This window comes from Chrysemys picta, chromosome 13, assembly GCF_011386835.1.
Source record: "Chrysemys picta bellii isolate R12L10 chromosome 13, ASM1138683v2, whole genome shotgun sequence".
Lineage (NCBI taxonomy): Eukaryota > Metazoa > Chordata > Testudines > Emydidae > Chrysemys > Chrysemys picta.
In genome coordinates this window covers 42817611-42835014 of record NC_088803.1, presented here as the reverse complement: position 1 = coordinate 42835014, position 17404 = coordinate 42817611, and the positions used below count along the sequence as shown (strand labels likewise).

At 42.6% G+C, this 17404-nt stretch overlaps 1 protein-coding gene across 1 annotated transcript; it reads right to left on the bottom strand.

Moving 5' to 3' along the window:
* Positions 1-1505: 1505 nt before the first annotated feature.
* FAM210B (family with sequence similarity 210 member B) lies at positions 1506-13879 on the bottom strand. Its single transcript, XM_005284195.5, has 3 exons — positions 13086-13879; positions 8099-8274; positions 1506-4998 (listed from the first exon to the last, which is right to left on the bottom strand). The coding sequence occupies exons 1-3, from the start codon at positions 13554-13556 to the stop codon at positions 4782-4784; spliced, it is 864 nt and encodes a 287-aa protein (XP_005284252.2). The 5' UTR covers positions 13557-13879; the 3' UTR covers positions 1506-4781.
* Between the last annotated feature and the right edge of the window lie 3525 nt (positions 13880-17404).

Genomic DNA, 17404 nt, shown 5'->3' with positions numbered 1-17404 from the left:
AGAAGGGAATAAAAGTACAGTCTAGTTTTAATGTGTCAGTATGTACAGAAGCACTAGTAGGGAGCCTGTGGAATTTATTTTTTCCAAGATGCCACTGAATTAGGGATCTTGTTTAAGTGCCCTGCTGGGACATGCCTATAGTTGCCTCTTGCTCTTTAGCCTTCCTCATAAAGTGAGTTAATAGGTTCCCAGAACATATTCCCTGCATTGTTTCATAAAGCTGGGCAGCACTAGAAAGCCGTCATTGAAGTCCAGCTTGCAGCTAAGGTACAGCTAAACAAGTATAGGCTGGTGAGCTAAGCATCTTGGAGATAAGGGGAGAAGCTGAGCTCAGGAAAGCAACTCAAGTGACTAGTTCTTTTCTTGGGGCACACAACAGGGAAGAGGTTCTGAAGATCACTTAAGCAGTAATGCAGAAGTCCAGACAGTGGTCCCAGCCCATTATAGAAAATTAATCTAGGATTTTTTGATCAAGTATTTTCTAGCTATGATCCAATTGCTACTCCTGGGTGAACTCTGTGCCAAAAAATGAAATTCTGTGCACAATATTTTAAATTTTTGCAAATTTTGTCAAAACAACACTAGATCACAGTACTTTCAATTTGGTAACTTATTTCAAAATAACTGTCAGCAAGTAATATAGAGAGAAAAAATTCCCCCAGGAGCAGAAAGTTAAAGAACCCCCTATAACAACCCAGTTCCTGTTTCTCTGCCCCTTCCCTGAGCCCAGCTGGGTGGCCAGAAACCCACACCCCCTTCCCCTGCCCCCAGAGCCCAGCCATCAGGCCCCCTAGCCTAGATGCCCACACCCCCTCCTCACCAAAGCCCAGCCATGAGGGTCCCCCAGCCCACATACCCAACCTCTTACCCCTCAGAGCCCAGGAATCCCAGAGGAGAAACAACCTGATGGTGGGTCCCAGGCTTGTGTGGAGTTTTCTGCACACTGTTGTCTCCTCAGGGAACCACAGCTGCTGGGAACCCTCAAGCTCCCTCCCTCTCCCCCACCAGGCAGTGTCTTCTATGTGCAAGCTGGGCTCTGCCAAGTCCAGTAGCAGCTACCACCACTGTAGCCAATTTCTGTGGGGGAAATTCTGTGCGCACAACATTTCTGCAAAATTCTGCATTGCAGAGGTGCTGAATTCCCCCAGGAGTAAACTGCATGTGATGGGGCAAAATGGGAAAAGGATATTATAGGGGAAAAAATCATGTTGCCACAGGATTGATCCTGCAGTGAGTATACACAGGACCCCGTATTCAACAATTTTAGTGGGGATCTGCAATCGCTGGTCCACACCTATGATTCTCAGTCTTCACTTTTACAAGATGCAGTGATGCAACTCTACTTAAGTACTGCTGTTTCACATGCAATAGATTTTTCCATTGCACCTTCCGTTGGTGTTTTGGAGTACTGCAGTTTTTGCAATTGTATACATATGACTTAGTTTATGGAATTGCAATGTATACAAGCCTAAGATATTTCTTACTGGAAAATAAGTAAACAACTAGAAGGGAAAAATATTTTATTATATTTTCTACCAGTGTTGACAGTTCTATAAGACCTTTACTACTATTTCACACACTAATTGTTTTCAAGCTTACAAATGATTCAGAAATTCAAAATATATTCTTGATTTAAAATAACTTTTTTCCAGTGTAATCTAAACAAAGGTTGCAAATGACAGTTTTTACAACCAGATTTGTCTAATTCAGAGGTCAAAAATAGTGTCTCAGTTTGATTTAAAAGGGACAAGTGCAGTTTAATTACTTCACTCAGCAAATGAAATTAACTTTTAAAATGTAAGCAGTGTGTGGTATGCTGGTGATTTTTAAAGTGAGCATTGTTTCCAGAAACCACAAAATCATGACTGCATTACAGGAAGTAACTTATAGAAGGACTGGAATGCTACTTGTTTTTCTAATAGTGATAATAGAAAAATACACATTTTACTTAGAAATGAAAGAATAAAGTGATGTGACACTTTGAATACTTTAAAAAGTAGAATTTTTTGTATCTTGCTATATCATTAATATCAAAAAGTGACTGCAACAGTACTCAAAATCAGAGAACTCTCTATGAAGCAATAAAGAGCCCATCAGAGAAAATGACTCTATTAGAAATAATTATGGGAAAGGGAATAAAACCAAAAATGTTTCCTTTAAAAAAATAAATAAATCAGTGTTTGACCTTGAGTAGAATGTCTAAATTTCCTTAAAGGCCCCCAAATGTTTCAGCAGCTAGCAAATTGCAGGAGATTAGGGAAGTTACTGTTAGGAGTTAACAGTGCAACAACCCCACCACCACCTTCAATGGTTACTTAAAGATATTTCAGTTTTATCCAGAAAGTCCATTATTCAGTAGCATCACCAGAAGGCAATTTCAATAAAAAAAAAGTCAAAACATTCCAGCAATTAAACTAAAATAAAATGTAAACTCTGCTTGATAAGTTGGTTTCAGGGTTACTTATGAACTCAATCATAAACGAGCTTACACACCACTGCAGGGATGTGAGGCACCCCATTTTGCCTCGCACAGACTATCTGTGTCATGGGTCACAATACAAGAGGGAATGCAGCCACCTAGGAGCAGCTAACTCTCCTGGCCAGGCAGTGAGCCAGCCAGAGCAGCAGAACAGGTGCAGATGGTGATTTAAGCTACATTAGAAAAAAGGCGGGCACAGCTTACATCTCCCATGGAACAAAGAGGAAGCAGGGACCACACTGCAACTCTTAGTCACAATATGGCCACTGCTCCTGGGGTAGTGCAGTTATATGCTGCCCCTTACTCAGGGCAGCTTGCAAGCTGCCACTCTAGCCCTAAGTCATCAAAATCCCTTGAGGCGTACACAATAACTTATTTTGGGCACTCTGTATTGCATAGCTATATGTACATACTAAACTCCACGTGATGATAGGAACATTGTCACAGTAATAAAATTTTTAAGAAGCAATTTTCAACCAATTATTTAAAAGTTAATGATAATGCAATTTTGACAGATCCTTAGTTCTTTGCACTTCCCTCAGCTTGGAGGGTGAAGCTAAACTAATCAGTTTATAGCCCATTTCACTTGCATGATGCTGCAGTGTTCGTTTTTCCCAACACTGCAGAGGAACATCCAGATAAAGCTACTGAAAATATTTCTATTTCATTTTGTAATTAAAAAAATCTAAATCTTGGGCCTAAAACTACTACTAAGTGCTCATTTAAATCAATCTCACTTAGGGCAGGTCTACACTACCGGGTTAAGTCGACCTAAGTTACGCAACTCCAGCTATGTGAATAATATAGCTGGAGTTGATGTAGCTTAGGTTGACTTACTGTGGTGCGTACACTGCGCTGGGTCGACAGGAGAAGCTTTCCCATCGACTTACCTTATGCTTCTCGTTCTGGTGGAGTACTGGAATCTGTGGTCGATTTAGTGGGTCTTCACTAGACCTGCTAAATCAATCCCCAGTAGATCGATTGCTGCATCGATCCACGGTAAGTGTAGACATACCCTTGACTTCACGGTGATGCTTCTGCAGTGCAAGAGCAATGTAGCACATTGGTAAGTGTTTGGAATTTACTGCAGAGATCAGAACTAAGCTTTTTTTCTGTTCACATTAAAATAGTTAATATACACCCCCATAGTAGCTAGCTCAGACCTGCAGATTTCTTGGCTTGATGAATTATAGACATTGCAGCAGTTTGTAGAAACATGCCATATTGAGTTGTGAACAGCAAGCCAAATGGACAACTCAAACATCTAAGGAAATAGCACTTAGAAATGGTATCTGACATGAGCTACGCAATAAAGTCTTAAAAGTGTAGATCACTCCCATATTAAGTCTTTATGTTAGTTTAATATAAGAATCAAGTAACTAGCTGGTGCACTCAACAGTCTGCAGAATTATAGCATGTGGACTTCAGGAATGTATATGAGCTTCTTCTGCAGGGGTTGAGAACCTGCTACAGCTCAGTTCCAGTTATAGATATGCCTGCTAATACAGGGCCTGATCCACCACATCGAAGCCTATCGGAGTCTTGCCACCCACTTCAATGGGTTTTGGATCATGCCCACAGACTGAAATTGTGGTCCCCTTGAAGTCAGTAACAAAACTTCCATTGACTTCAGGGAAGTCAGGATTTCACTCAAATAGTCTATAGGTCTCTAGTATAAATAAAATTGGCTAGCAGCTTGCTCTACTGGAACCAGGAGACAGCTTTTAAGTGATGCTCAGCATCCATACAACTTAGAAGTATGGAAGTACAGCATGGCCAGAGTGTCTTTTCAGAGCAACAAATTATTTTAAAGGGGCAGCAGATAAATACTAAGCACTGAGTTTGTGTATCAAAAGAGGCAGTCACATGATAGGACAGAGTATGCTTCAGAGAATAATTAAATGGGGATTCAACCTTAGTTTAGTTCCTGAAATACACTATTATGAATTAGTGCGGCACTGTAGCAAGTGTGTTTCACCAAGAAAAAAGTAAGGCCTAAAAGGCTGAGCTGTAAAGATTCTAAGATGTACTTTCTAAACAGTTTCCTCATTGGTAGGTAAGTGCTTATGTTATCACTTGCAGGAGTTTTCAGATACCATTTTAACAAAGTTCTCAAGGGAAGAGAAGGAAAGGAAAGTAGATATCAACATTTTCCTGAAAGAAACATTTACCTGAAAAGACAAGTCAAAAAGGCAAGATGAGATCACTATTAACATGAGTCCAAATAGGGTAACTGCAGTTGCACAGCACTTTAAAAAGCTATATGAACATGACTTTTTTTTTTTTAAACAATAAGATTTCATCATGGGTTTGAGGCAGGAGGTTTGAAGAAACCAATCTTACGGAAATATCGGACAAGGAATGGCACAGAAACTAAGGTAATGCTGATTCGGACTGGAGCAAACACCTTGTGAATAGCGTAGGCCAACACAAATGTGCTTGTACCAGCAGCCACTTTGGATTGCACCAATGCTTCATTGAATCCAAGTTTTAGGAGAACTGCGGTCATGTCCACACCACTGGGGAGGGAAAAAAGGAAAAAAGAATTTATTGTAATTTATTTTTTAAATCAAAAAGTTGTACCAGTTCCCTTATGTTAGTAAAGAAATCTTTTGTTTACTTTAATTAAATTAATGGAGATATCCCATCTCCCAGAACTGGAAGGGACCTTGAAAGGTCGTTGAGTCCAGCCCCCTGCCTTCACTAGCAGGACCAAGTACTGATTTTGCCCCAGATCCCTAAGTGGCCCCCTCAAGGATTGAACTCACAACCCTGGGTTTAGCAGGCCAATGCTCAAACCACTGAGCTATCCCTCCCCCCCTTACTTAGGATAATCTGGGTATTCATGCTCCTGTTCCTTAACTGAACACCTACCTTAGTTATAGCAGAACAGTGTTAACTTTTATGTCATTACTTAAAAAGCAGTTAAGTGTGCCAGATTCTGATTTAACACAATGGATGAGTTTCTAAAATGGAGCCACTCTAGCTTTATACTGCTCTCACTGAGATTAGACTGCAATCTTTCTGACGATTCAGGAGGCTCATGCGGTTTGACATTTCCCTTTTTCTATGTAAATCAAAAACCTAAAGCACAGATGCATTAAGAAATTAAAATTCCAACAAATACAATAAACTGTGATTGACTTAAAGAGGCACCATCAACTAGAAAGCTAATAAATTATAAATTGTAACTTGAGGTATTACATTTGTCTCTGAGCCCTCCCATACCTCCAAGCCAATTTTTGTGGTTTTACAAGTTTTTAATTTTTTTATATATATTTTTCTCCTCCCCATTGCTGTGTGAAAGGCCCACACAACATGCAGAAACTGAAAAAGCACAAAGTGCTGTCAAATGCACAGTGTGATATTTTTGACAATTTCAGATGATGCCTGTTACAAGAGTAGGAAACAACTTTTCAGACTGAAATGTGATATTTTTCCCCTCCCAGGTTGGTGTCCCTATAAAACCAAATACCTTCTCATTCATCCCTCTTTTCTCTGCTTTCACAATTGTATAGCTGCAGCATCAGCCCAATAGTCAGATATGTCCCTTACAGTTAAAAAATAATAAAAATGTAGGGCTGGAAGGGATCTCAAGAGGTCACCTAGACCATCCCCGACAGGTGTATGTCTAACCCGTTCTTAAAAACTTCCAATGACAAGGATTTCACAACCTCCCTAGGTAACATCCCTGTTCTATTATTCTACCTTCTGAATTAAAAAAAATAAATTGGAAGTTTGTAAATAATCTTTAAAAGATTTAAAGTTTAACCAACGTGCAAAATGAAAGACCATCAGTAAATCTGATGTAAGAGAGTAAGACAACAATACACCCATACGTAATGCTGAAAGTTCGCTAATGGAGGAGTAAAAAGGCTGTTTGAATGCTGAATAACTTATGTAAAAACAGAGCAAAGGAAAGAAAGAGGGACTTGTCAACTCCTGCCATCGATCAGTCACGTATACTATTTTCAGTTGTCTAGAATAGGCTCTAAATTCTGGAGTATTTCCCACATGACCTTGCAATGGTCCACTTTTTCCCCACTGCACTTCTCACACTTGGCCATACAATTAGGCTTAGCAGGATTTGATTTATGTCCTTAGTCATTGGTAAGTGTCAATTTCACCTGACACAAAACAAAAAAATAACAAAAAATCCATCAAAAGTTGGCAAATGCACCTAGCACCTGCAGGAATCTGGTGTCACTGGCTTCACAGCCCTGCAGGGAGCCCTCTGCAGTCCTGGTGACTCACTCCCTAGCCAGGAATGCAGAGGTCATCTGTGGGTAGGAGCCATTCAGCAGCTGGGTGGCATCCCCCCCAGCTGGTGGCTTCTCCTCATGACTCTGGCCAAAGGTCTCTGTTCTGCCAAGCCAGGACCACAGCCGCTCCTGCACCTTGTGCCTTCCTGTCTCAGGCCTTTCAGCCACACAGGGAGCCCCCTGCAGCCTTGCTGTCAGAGCTACCCTAACCCTCCCCCTTTTATTCCCTACAAATGTGAAAATTAAAATAGTTAAAAATAAAAAAACGCTTAAAAATAAAAATCAATATTAATTGTCAAACTTACAAAAGAAAATCGAATTCTGCTGTGCCTACATGTAATGGTACATTAATTGTTTTGTAACGGGAGAGTTATGTTTGTGCAGTGCATGAGGGATCTTTGCTGCCATCATGTGCTCTGTTCCTGTAAATAATTATGTACATTTCTAAAAATAGGACATGATCCCACCAAAAGCCATGTACAAACTCCTCTCTCTCTCTCTCTCTCCCCTCCCTAGTTGTCACCCTTCTATTTTTTTTTTAAATCCAGTCCTATATTTGTTTTAATCTTTCTGTTTCTTCTGCAGTTATAGGCAAAATTCTAACTGGTGTCTTTCAAGGAACCTACCAGCCTACATTATTCTTTTGCTCTCCTTTCTTGCATACAAGTGCCCGAGTAGATCTCCAGGGTAATCAGGGCCGGATTTACACCTTACGTGTCCTTAGGCACAGCATCTTTAGCACGCCCCCTGCCTACAGGTGACCTTTGTGTTTTCCGTAAAAAAAAAATATATATATATATATATATATGAAACTTTTAACCCTCTTAATTTTTTAGGTGCCCCTAGGCACATGCCTACTGTGCCTAACTGGAAATCTGGCCCTGAGGGTAATCACCTTGTTTTGGATACAGTTCTGTTTTTATTTGATTTATACTGAATTAAAACAATCTTCAGCTCCAGCACGCAGTGGTGGCTCTCAGATCTACACTGCTCAAGCCAGTGTTTCATTAAAACAGCATGTCCCCAAAATAACGAACATAAACTCCCTTCCGGATGGCTGCATTGGCACACTCCCCATCCTGCATGCCCCCAGGTGTAGAGCAAGGTACATTTTAAATGCAAACCCTCATCTTTACTCTTGCTTGTCTCAACTCAGACTGGTCCCAAATCTGCAACTGCTTCATACATGAATCTCCAGTTGGATGCCATGAGACTTCTGCACATAGAGCAGACACAACATTGGGCCCTGACTAGTCTCAGAAGTTATGTACTACCTCAAAAATCCATGCCTGCTTGATATTTCTTATTTTATACACAAGACTACCCAAGGCCAGAGAGTCTGCAAGAGAATCCACACCTTGAAACAGCCAGGTAGAATATTCCCAAAGACATTAACGAAATTCCAATATGGAATGAAACTCCTACAGCTCCGTATTCTTTAAAAACTTTTTTCAGCTGCTGGGATTTGTTGGGTTTCTTCTCATCTTCATCACTGGGATCCGTGACTTCCTTTTCAGGGGATCTACTTGTGTCCTATCCAAAAAGAAAACGATGATTTAGAACGAACACTCACATGACACACAATGTCCAGGTTCCAGTTAATTGTCTCAAGCTACTTGCTGAGAAGCAAAATAAAAGCACAGAACTCTATGCCGTGCTGTTCTTGGGTGCTTTGGATAGGGGGGCAAAACAAAGATGCATAGTATTAGGTGCAATTTACCCCATAGAAGAGAGTACACAAGGTCCACATGAGCCATTAACCCAGGCTTAAGGGCTGCATTGAGCTCTGTGTGGACCCCAGCACTAGGGCAAGTTTTCCTATTACAGAATAATAAATATAGACAATATAATCCCGATCCTGAAACTGACTCAGTTCAGGCAGAGTTCCACCCACACAGTCACTTGTAGGAGAGGATCCTTAGTTTGCATGCCAGAGTGATTTTGCTTTGTACCTCAATGCTCAGCCTCACAGTGCAGATTAAAAGAGCACTGTCTCGCCAAAGGCCAAGTGATTGGTGACACAGAAAGCACATTTGACACAACATATCGAGAGAGGTCAGCTTAAAATAATCTACCCCTGAATAAGGCCCAACATTTTAAGCTCTTGTAAATCACATTTTGTACATCAGCAACATAGAGAAAGAACCTGGGAATTATTGCTGTAGCTCGGTAGCAACAAGCAGCGGTATCCCCTGGCTGTAAAAATGCTGCTGCAGCAGCAGCAAATGCAACTATGCTAGCAGTGGTTTGGCAGCCACTGACAGACTTCTGCTATAGCCATTGGGGAACCCATTTCATTTCTTCCTCTGGCATTTCTATAACAGAATAAGGTATAAAACAGAATTTTTATATTAAAAGTAGGTTTCAAAGCAACCTGATCCTAACTGGGCAGGTAGAGCCTCAGGTACTAGATCTGACACACAGTCTTGGACATTATCTTGTCTTAACCCCAGAGGAAATGTTGGCCAAGACAAGAGGGAAAACCTTGGGACATCTCATTTATTACTGGACAATAGGATGGACAGAAGGGTTCCCTCTTCTTCAATTTACTTAATAGTAGAGGTACCATTCTGACAGCCACTGAGACTGAAGCCCCCTGTTTATTTACCGCAGAGGCAGTGCCACCAGATGCAGGCTTCCCACCAGTCAATGTGCCTCAAACCTTGACAGAAGAAAGAATATTTCATTTTCCTTTGCCCATTCAGTCTTTTGACTCTCTCAGTCTGCCAATAAGTAGGCCCAGTTAAGCTCCATATTATATATGCTTTCAATTTACAGTGCTAAAGGGCATCTCAGGCAGTTATACAACCAGGAGAGGATTCTCAGGAACTCCAGGCTCATTATATCAAAGCCAACAATGCAAAATGAAATCACAGGATCTGAGCTATGTAGCCTGTTCTTGTCACCCAAGTGGCTTCCATTTCTTTCAATTTCGCTCTCACTAATCTAGGGCACTAGACTAAAATACATTGAGGCAGCTTCTGAATCTGTATTGGCAATGAGGCAAGAGATTAAGCCAGTACCATGTTAGCAGCTGTTTATTATGACTACCCGGTGTGGTCATGCCCTGTATATCTACTTGCTTAGTAAAGAAAGCTGAGAGAACAGAATTATTTTCTATAACATCTCTGTAGAAAGTCTATCTTTCTTGGACCCAGGGAGTCCTGTAATGCCAGAAATCAATCCACCAGAAGATTAAGGTGCTCAACGTGTTTAAGAATTCAACAGTGACTGAAAGCAACCAAAAGCACAGAGTTGGCCACAATCCTGGAGCTGAATCCCCTGGCCCACATGCATCTGGTTGATTAATTGGGGCCTCAGTGAAGGCAGATCCATATTAATGAAATTTTATTTTTAGATTATTGTTTTGAGACAAAGGAAATTCAGTGTTTATTTGTAGAACCAGTCCTGCAGAAATGCAAAGAAAGAAAATATATTTTAAAAGGCTTAGTTTTATATATTTTAAAAGAGAGACTACTTTGAATTGTGAGCATCTGTAGTTATATGATGTTCTTTGGCAATACCAACAGGACTATTTCCCCCTAAACAAACAAACAAACAGAATCTAACTGTATTAAGAATTAAAAAATTAGTATAGGTCACAGAAGGGTCTCAAACAAGAGTGTTTTATCTAATAAAATAAAAATACATGTGGATAATAGTGTGCAGACAGTGGGTGGTCTGACACAGAAGAGAAAGAAGCTCATGTCAAGAGCTCTTAAGTGATGGGCACTGGCTCTCATTCAGTTCTCCTCATGGCATTGCTCTCTTCAGCATTTCTAGTGAAAACAGTATCATTACTTCCATCATAATTTGCTATTTTTCAAAGGTACTGTACTCTGGAACTCTCATTTATTTTAATGGGTACTAGCTGATGCAAAGCACCTCTGAAAAACCAAAGAGATGCATTTTTTATGGCTTACTACTTGGCTATAATAATTAACCTGGAGCTAAACCTTCACATTTAGAAATTCTGGCACAAACAAGTTTAAAAACAACCTCCCCCCACAAAGAGAAAGAAAAAAAGTCCAAACACCCACATACAGTTCAGCCAAGTTATGGAATGTTAAAACATTACACATTTTGTTCTAAGGGACTCATGTTGCATTTCTAACCAAGACCACTCCTATTTTTTTTTAAAGTTACATGTATTGAACAGTGAAAATACATTTGCAGATAACTAAGGACATTTCCACACTCTGTCTTTGAACTGAAATAGGGAAGAGGATAAAAGAGATAAGAAAGACCATTAGTCCCCTGCCCCAGTACATTGTCAAGTGTCCTGCCCAGTGTAGTTTTAAGTGTCCCAAGTGAGTGGGCCTCTACCATATACCTTGGGAAACTATCCTGCAGGCTAATAGATATCGCTGCCTGGAACATTCAACCTAAACTTTCCAACTGAATTTCATCCCTTTTCTCTTGTTTCTTAACTGTCACTTCAGAAAAACTGAGTACTTGAGATCTTCTATAAAATTCAAACCGCACAGGGCAGGAAGTGAGAATCTTTCTCCTGTATTTTATGAGAATATGATGCACACACACATTACAAGTACTAGAACCATTTCCTCTATTTTAACACTTTCTATTCTTAAAACCTATCCTACAGAAACTGCAGCAGCTTGAAAACAAGTAATGTTTTTGGCCAGTGTGTGGACAGGACATTATATTTTAAAAAAGAAGTTGTTTTACTGCCTGTTAAAACTACGTCCAGTCTGTGCAAATTGGCACTAGCTATAACAATATAACTAGAAAGATTTCAAACAACTTCCTATGGGATGGAATAAGAATATTTCCCTCCCTCTGTACCCTGCTGTGAGACCATCTCCCCAATGGCGACTCCTTGGCATCTTTATTCCTTTGATAAATCTTGATGGTGATGTAGAAAATTAACCCATTGTGACGTTGTGCAGTCTATATGGTTTTATAAAAATATAAGTGAATATAACGTAACTGGAATATGCTTCATGCAAAAGGTCTCTTGTAAGGTATCATTACAAAGCTTATAATCTACTGAGTGTGATCATCCCATCTGTATAAATGTACCACTCTTGTATCTAAAACTGGAAATATAAAATATAACTCTGAGGGCCTATTGTAATTATGTAAAATGTGGGCCATTAATGATGGTTTGGAATCTTGATGACTCCCATTAACAAGGACCATTGTCTGCAGATGGCTATGTTTACCAGTTAGTCTTCCTGTATATGTGTGTGCTGACAAGCGGGCAATGAAGTCTTGTAGTGACAGTGACATGTGATCATGTCACCTGAACTGGAATCCATCTTTAACCTGGTGCTTTTCCAGTGAGGGGGGGTGGAAACCCAGAGGGACAAAGGGTTCCCACCTTATGCAAAAGATATATAAAGGAGTGGAAGAGAACAGAGAGAGTGGAGCCATCATGAAGAATCCCCTAGCTACCACCTGAGCTGCAACAAGAGCTGTACCAGGGAAAAGAATTGTGCCCAGGCCTGGAAGGTGTCCAGTCTGAGAAAAAACTTACTGAAGCATCTCTGAGGGTGAGATTATCTGTATTCAGTTTGATTAGGCATAGATTTGTGCATTTTATTTTATTTTGCTTGGTGACTTACTTTGTTCTGTCTGTTACTACTTGGAACCACTTAAATCCTACTGTCTGTATTTAATAAAATCACTTTTTATTTAGTAATTTACTCAGGGTATGTATTAATACCTGGGGGAGCAAACAGCTGTGCATATCTCTCTATCAGTGTTATAGAGGGCGAACAATTTATGAGTTTGCCCTGCATAAGCTTTATGCAGGGTAAAATGGATTTATTTGGGGTTAGGCCCCATTGGGAGTTGGGCATCTAAGTGCTAAAGACAAGCACACTTCTGTGAGCTGTTTTCAGGTAAACCTACAGCTTTGGGACAAGTGATTCAGACCCTGGGTCTGTGTCTGGAGCCAGACGGGAGTGGCTGGCTCAGCAAGACAGGGTGCTGGAGTCCTGAGCTGGCAGGGAAAACAAAAGCAGGGGTAGTCTTTGCACATCGGGTGGCAGCTCCCGGGGGGTTTCTGTGATCCAACCCGTCACACCCATTTTGGACGGAAACACGGTAGAACCTGAGAAATTATGTTGCACAGATTAGGTCCTTAGAGCTAGCCCACGCACAGCCCCTTTTCCTCTCAATGGGACAGTGCTTCCCACTCCAGACCCCATGCATGATGCAGCTTCATAAGACACAAGTGGATTGTATGGAATGGGAGGAAGCCTAGGGCGGTATCGGTATGTGCCAATAGCCACCGGGATACACGGACAATACAGAGCAACAAAACTAAACCCACTTAGCAAGTTGCTGCTGACTCAGCTTGAGTCACCCTCACCCACCTTCCCGGAGCTGCCGCTGCCGGGGAAGTTGCTGGCAGTTGCTTGCAGAGTTATCTCGGGCGGCAGATGGCTGAACTCTGCGTCCTCTTGCACCTGCTGTTGGTCGCCGAAGCCCTTGTGGGGGGGCAGATAACCCGCCTTAGCAGCTCTGCAGCCGGCCCGGCGGCTGGGATCAGCTGGGGCAAGCAGCGCAGGAGCGGGCAGGAGGCGGAGGGGGCTTTGCAGGCGCAGGTCCCCCAGGGCGAGCCAGCTGCACCCCTGTCGGAAGCTGGGTCGATGCTGCCTCTTGTGCGGAGCCTCTCTAGCTTCGCCTCCACCGGGGACAGCCTGCAGGTGGCCGCCTAGGAACGGCGGGGCCCCCGCTGCTGCTCTAGGGCTGCTGCCGCCGCTGCCCACCTTGCCCCAGACGATGCGTGCGGTAGCTTGGAGCAGCGCCCCAGGGCCCAGCGAGCGGTGCACCAGCCAGGGCATTGCTGGAACAGGGCCCCTTGGCCCGCGAGCCCGGCCAGGGAAGCAGCCCAGGCCCGAAGAGACTAACAGCCACCCCCGCCCGCCCAGGCACCCTCCTCCTTAAAGAGACAGCGCCCCTGCCTAGCGAGCGGGACGGCAGCCCGGTTTGGAGCAGTCCCTCGCAGCTACTGGCAGCCTCCTCCCCGGACCCTGGCGGGGAGGGAGAAGCTAGGTCCCCTCCCCCGCAGATCGTCCTCAGTAGAGCCAGGCCTGACCGTCGCGTCTTTGCACCGCTTCAGCCCCCAGGGTCCGCGCTGCCGATGGGGGAGGGCTCAGCCCAGCTCAACCTAGACTGGGGCGGACGGGCCAGTAGGCCTGGGGCCAGCGCAGCCCAGGCTGATGCACGTGTAGGAGGGGGGTGTTGAGTCAGCAGCTGGCTCTGCATATCCTGCTTTTCAGGGTAAAAGGCAGAGGGTGCCAATGAACTGAGTAGAGAGACAGCTAAAGGGCTAGTTGGGTGGAGAAGACTCCCCTGTCCCCCCAGCTGCTAGGACTATATAAGTAAAGGCTGGGGAGGAGAATAGAAAGTCTGAAGGAAAGCAGGACTAGCTGCTAGTAATCAAACTGTACCCTTCCCCAGAAGCAAGGGGGGGGGGAAGCTAGTCAATATGGTGTGCAAATAACACTCTAGGCTTTCTGGCACAGTGGTGGGTGGCTAAGAACGCCAGGAGTTGTGGTGACCAGGCTAGGAAAGACTCCCAGGGCCAGGGAGTCCGTGCCAGCACGTCTCATGGCTGCAGGAGTGCAGCGGGGAAGCCCACAGGGTCTGGGGCCTGTTTACAGCCCTCCCTTAATTCCCAGCACAAAGCCCTGTTGTTTGGGATGGCATGTGTGTGTGACTCTCACCTTAAATGCAAACCTCTGAATTTAAGCATCACTGAGTTTGGCAAAGAACATGGGAATCGCCTTACTGGGTCAGACTAATGATTCATCGAGCCCAGTATCCTGTCCTCCAACAGTGGCCAGTGCCAGATGCTTCAGAGGGAATGAACAGGGCATGGTTAAGGACTCATCATAAAAGGTGAGTTGCAAAGGGAAAAAAACTGGCTTGTGTCCTTTTTTGCTTCTTTGTGAGGTAGAAAGAAGTCCTGAAAAATATCTGCCTTACCAAAAAAAGGAGCGGAAGAGAAGGTTGTGGAGAAGGGTTGTTTTCACATTGGAAATGTAGGTGGACGAGTTAATGGCAGCTGGAAATCTAGCGAATTTATGACAGTGCCACAGACTGCCATATGAGTAGACAGTGAAGAGGCTCATGCAGGAGTGCAAGAGACAGAAATTTCACAGCAGCTGGCCCTAGACTGTGGAACTCATTCTCACAGGAGACTAAGAATGACCTCACTTTCAGAGCTAAGGTCTCTGAGAGTGGACCTTCCATTTTAGTTTTGTTTCAATACATATACATGGACCCACTCATTGATATACACAAGGAAACACATTAAAAAAAATCCTTTACAACCTTATCAAGTTATTTGTCCTACCACCAGACAGGAGGGAAGGAAGAAAAAAGGAAATATTGTTTTTGTCATGTCTATATTTAAATACATGGGAGGTACAGATGGATATGTACCTGGGTGAACCGGTAGATAGAATGCTCTTGCCTTTTCATTTCTGGCATAAGATGTCACAGTACACATTTATTATCATGATTAATTATTTGCATTGTGGTAGCATCTGGGGCCCAGTGACGGACCGCAATCCCATTGTGCTAGGCGCAGAATAAAAAGATGGCCCCTGCCTCAAACAGCTCACAACATCTTTGAGATCCCAATCGTCCCCTCTCCCAGCAAAAGCAGGGAAAATTGGACTTGACTACTTGACTGTTAATTCTAAGCTATAAATATAACAAAGAAAACAGGAAGTAAAAATACAATCTAGGTGTTACATAGCTCAGGTGGAACCTTGGTCCTGATCCAGCAAGTTATTCTGTACATGTGGAGGCCAGTGCCTGTGTGGAGCTCCATTCTCTTCAATGGGGCTCTGCCTAAAGGGGTGTGCATACTGGGGGTCTGCCCATATGGAGTAATTTGCAGGATCAATGCCTAATCTTCTATGACTTTTAACTGTGCAACTTTCACATTATTTAATATAGTTCAGAGCTGGGCTTTTACACAGCAACTTTCACCCTGGAGTCCTTCATAAACAGAAATCACTTCACACTTCGCTCAAATGAATCTACTGCTGGAGTGAAAGTGGCTTCCAAATGGCACACACAATGCTGCTCCGAAGTTGGGGAGGGGAAATCATTACATCACCATAACTTGTATGGAAACACTTAATAAATCTAAATTTAAATTCTAAGCTGTGCTTAGAAAGGTTTTTCTTCTCCCCGTTCCCTAATGACCCATCCTTTCTTCCCTATTAGTACTGTAGTGCTGTACACATACACAGCCCTGTACAAAAGGAGAACTGTGTCAAATACATAGGAGGTTTCCTGCCCGGAAAGGCTTGTAGTGTAGGAACACATGCTGGAACTGCACAGGACAACAAAGAATGCTACAATGCAGAAACAGCATGGTGGGTGGCCATTATCAGTAGGATGCATCACAGAGCAGATGGGTTTTGAAGAGTCTTTTGAAAGAAGAGAGTAGGAGAGCTTTGCATATATTAAATGAGCATCTGTTCCAGACATAATGGGCAGCAAACACTGTACAAGCATATTAGTCCTTGCTCCATAAATCTAGTCCCTTTCTGAGAGCTTGGAATATGGACCACAACTGTTTATTCTACCAGGTGTTTCTATTACTGCTTCAAGACATTTGCACATTTGTTTCCTTTGCCCATCTACATAGGAGCATTTACCATATCGGGGGACAGAGTTATTAACATGGTAGTGCCATGACCATTTGGCCTTACCTATGTGAACATAACCAGCTCATATTATAATGATGCCACTGAACTGTGGCACAGCCCTGCAAATACCAGGGGCCTGTTTCTTACCTCATTACATTGTTAATGAAAAGTAAGTCTACTGAAGGCAATGACATTTCATAGGCATAACCAAAATCAGCATAGAGCCTCTGGTCTTACAGGTTTGATGTGTTCCATACTGGCCAGGCCAAACCACAGCACTACCGTAGACTATCCAATCTAATCTTTTCTAACGATCAATCTATCCATCCCCATACATGTTCATCCACCATCTATCTATCTATCTATGGTATTTTTATAGTACCTGTTACCAGATGATCTACATGGATCCTATCTGTGATAGAAAAGTTACAAGAGGAACCTTGTGAAGGTAGAACCTTGCATTTTCTTTAATCCAGTATTAAAACAATCACCTGTTTCTAATGTTTTGGTGGTTACAGAAATTATTACATAAAGGGTCGTTTTATAGTTAAAATACTGAATTTGTGATGTCGAAAACTTTTCAGCTGACTAATCAGTGCTCATACCCTCCTCTGGGGAACTTCTTGCCAGTATAGAAAATGTACATTACATGTACATGTTATACAGATTGTGCCCTAGAACAATGAGAGCCTTAGCTAAGGCTGCTATATACAATGCATATAAAGGAAAAAGCCAGCAGAAATGTTATTGTGCTATGCAGCAACCTGCCACCAGATCAGGAATGGACACCTCTGACAAATTGTTGCACCCCCAGACACAGTGTACAGTCCTATCCTGGGTGGATTGTACTTGTATCTAACAGATACCTGAGAGATCAGCTTCATTTTTACACTTTGGCAACACTTCTATAATTTGCCCTGCCAATAAAGTTTTACTGAATTGAAACTGAACAATACACTGAAGAAACAAGCATTCTCTTGAGGATGATGCATTCTTCTTTTACTGCATTCACTTCTACT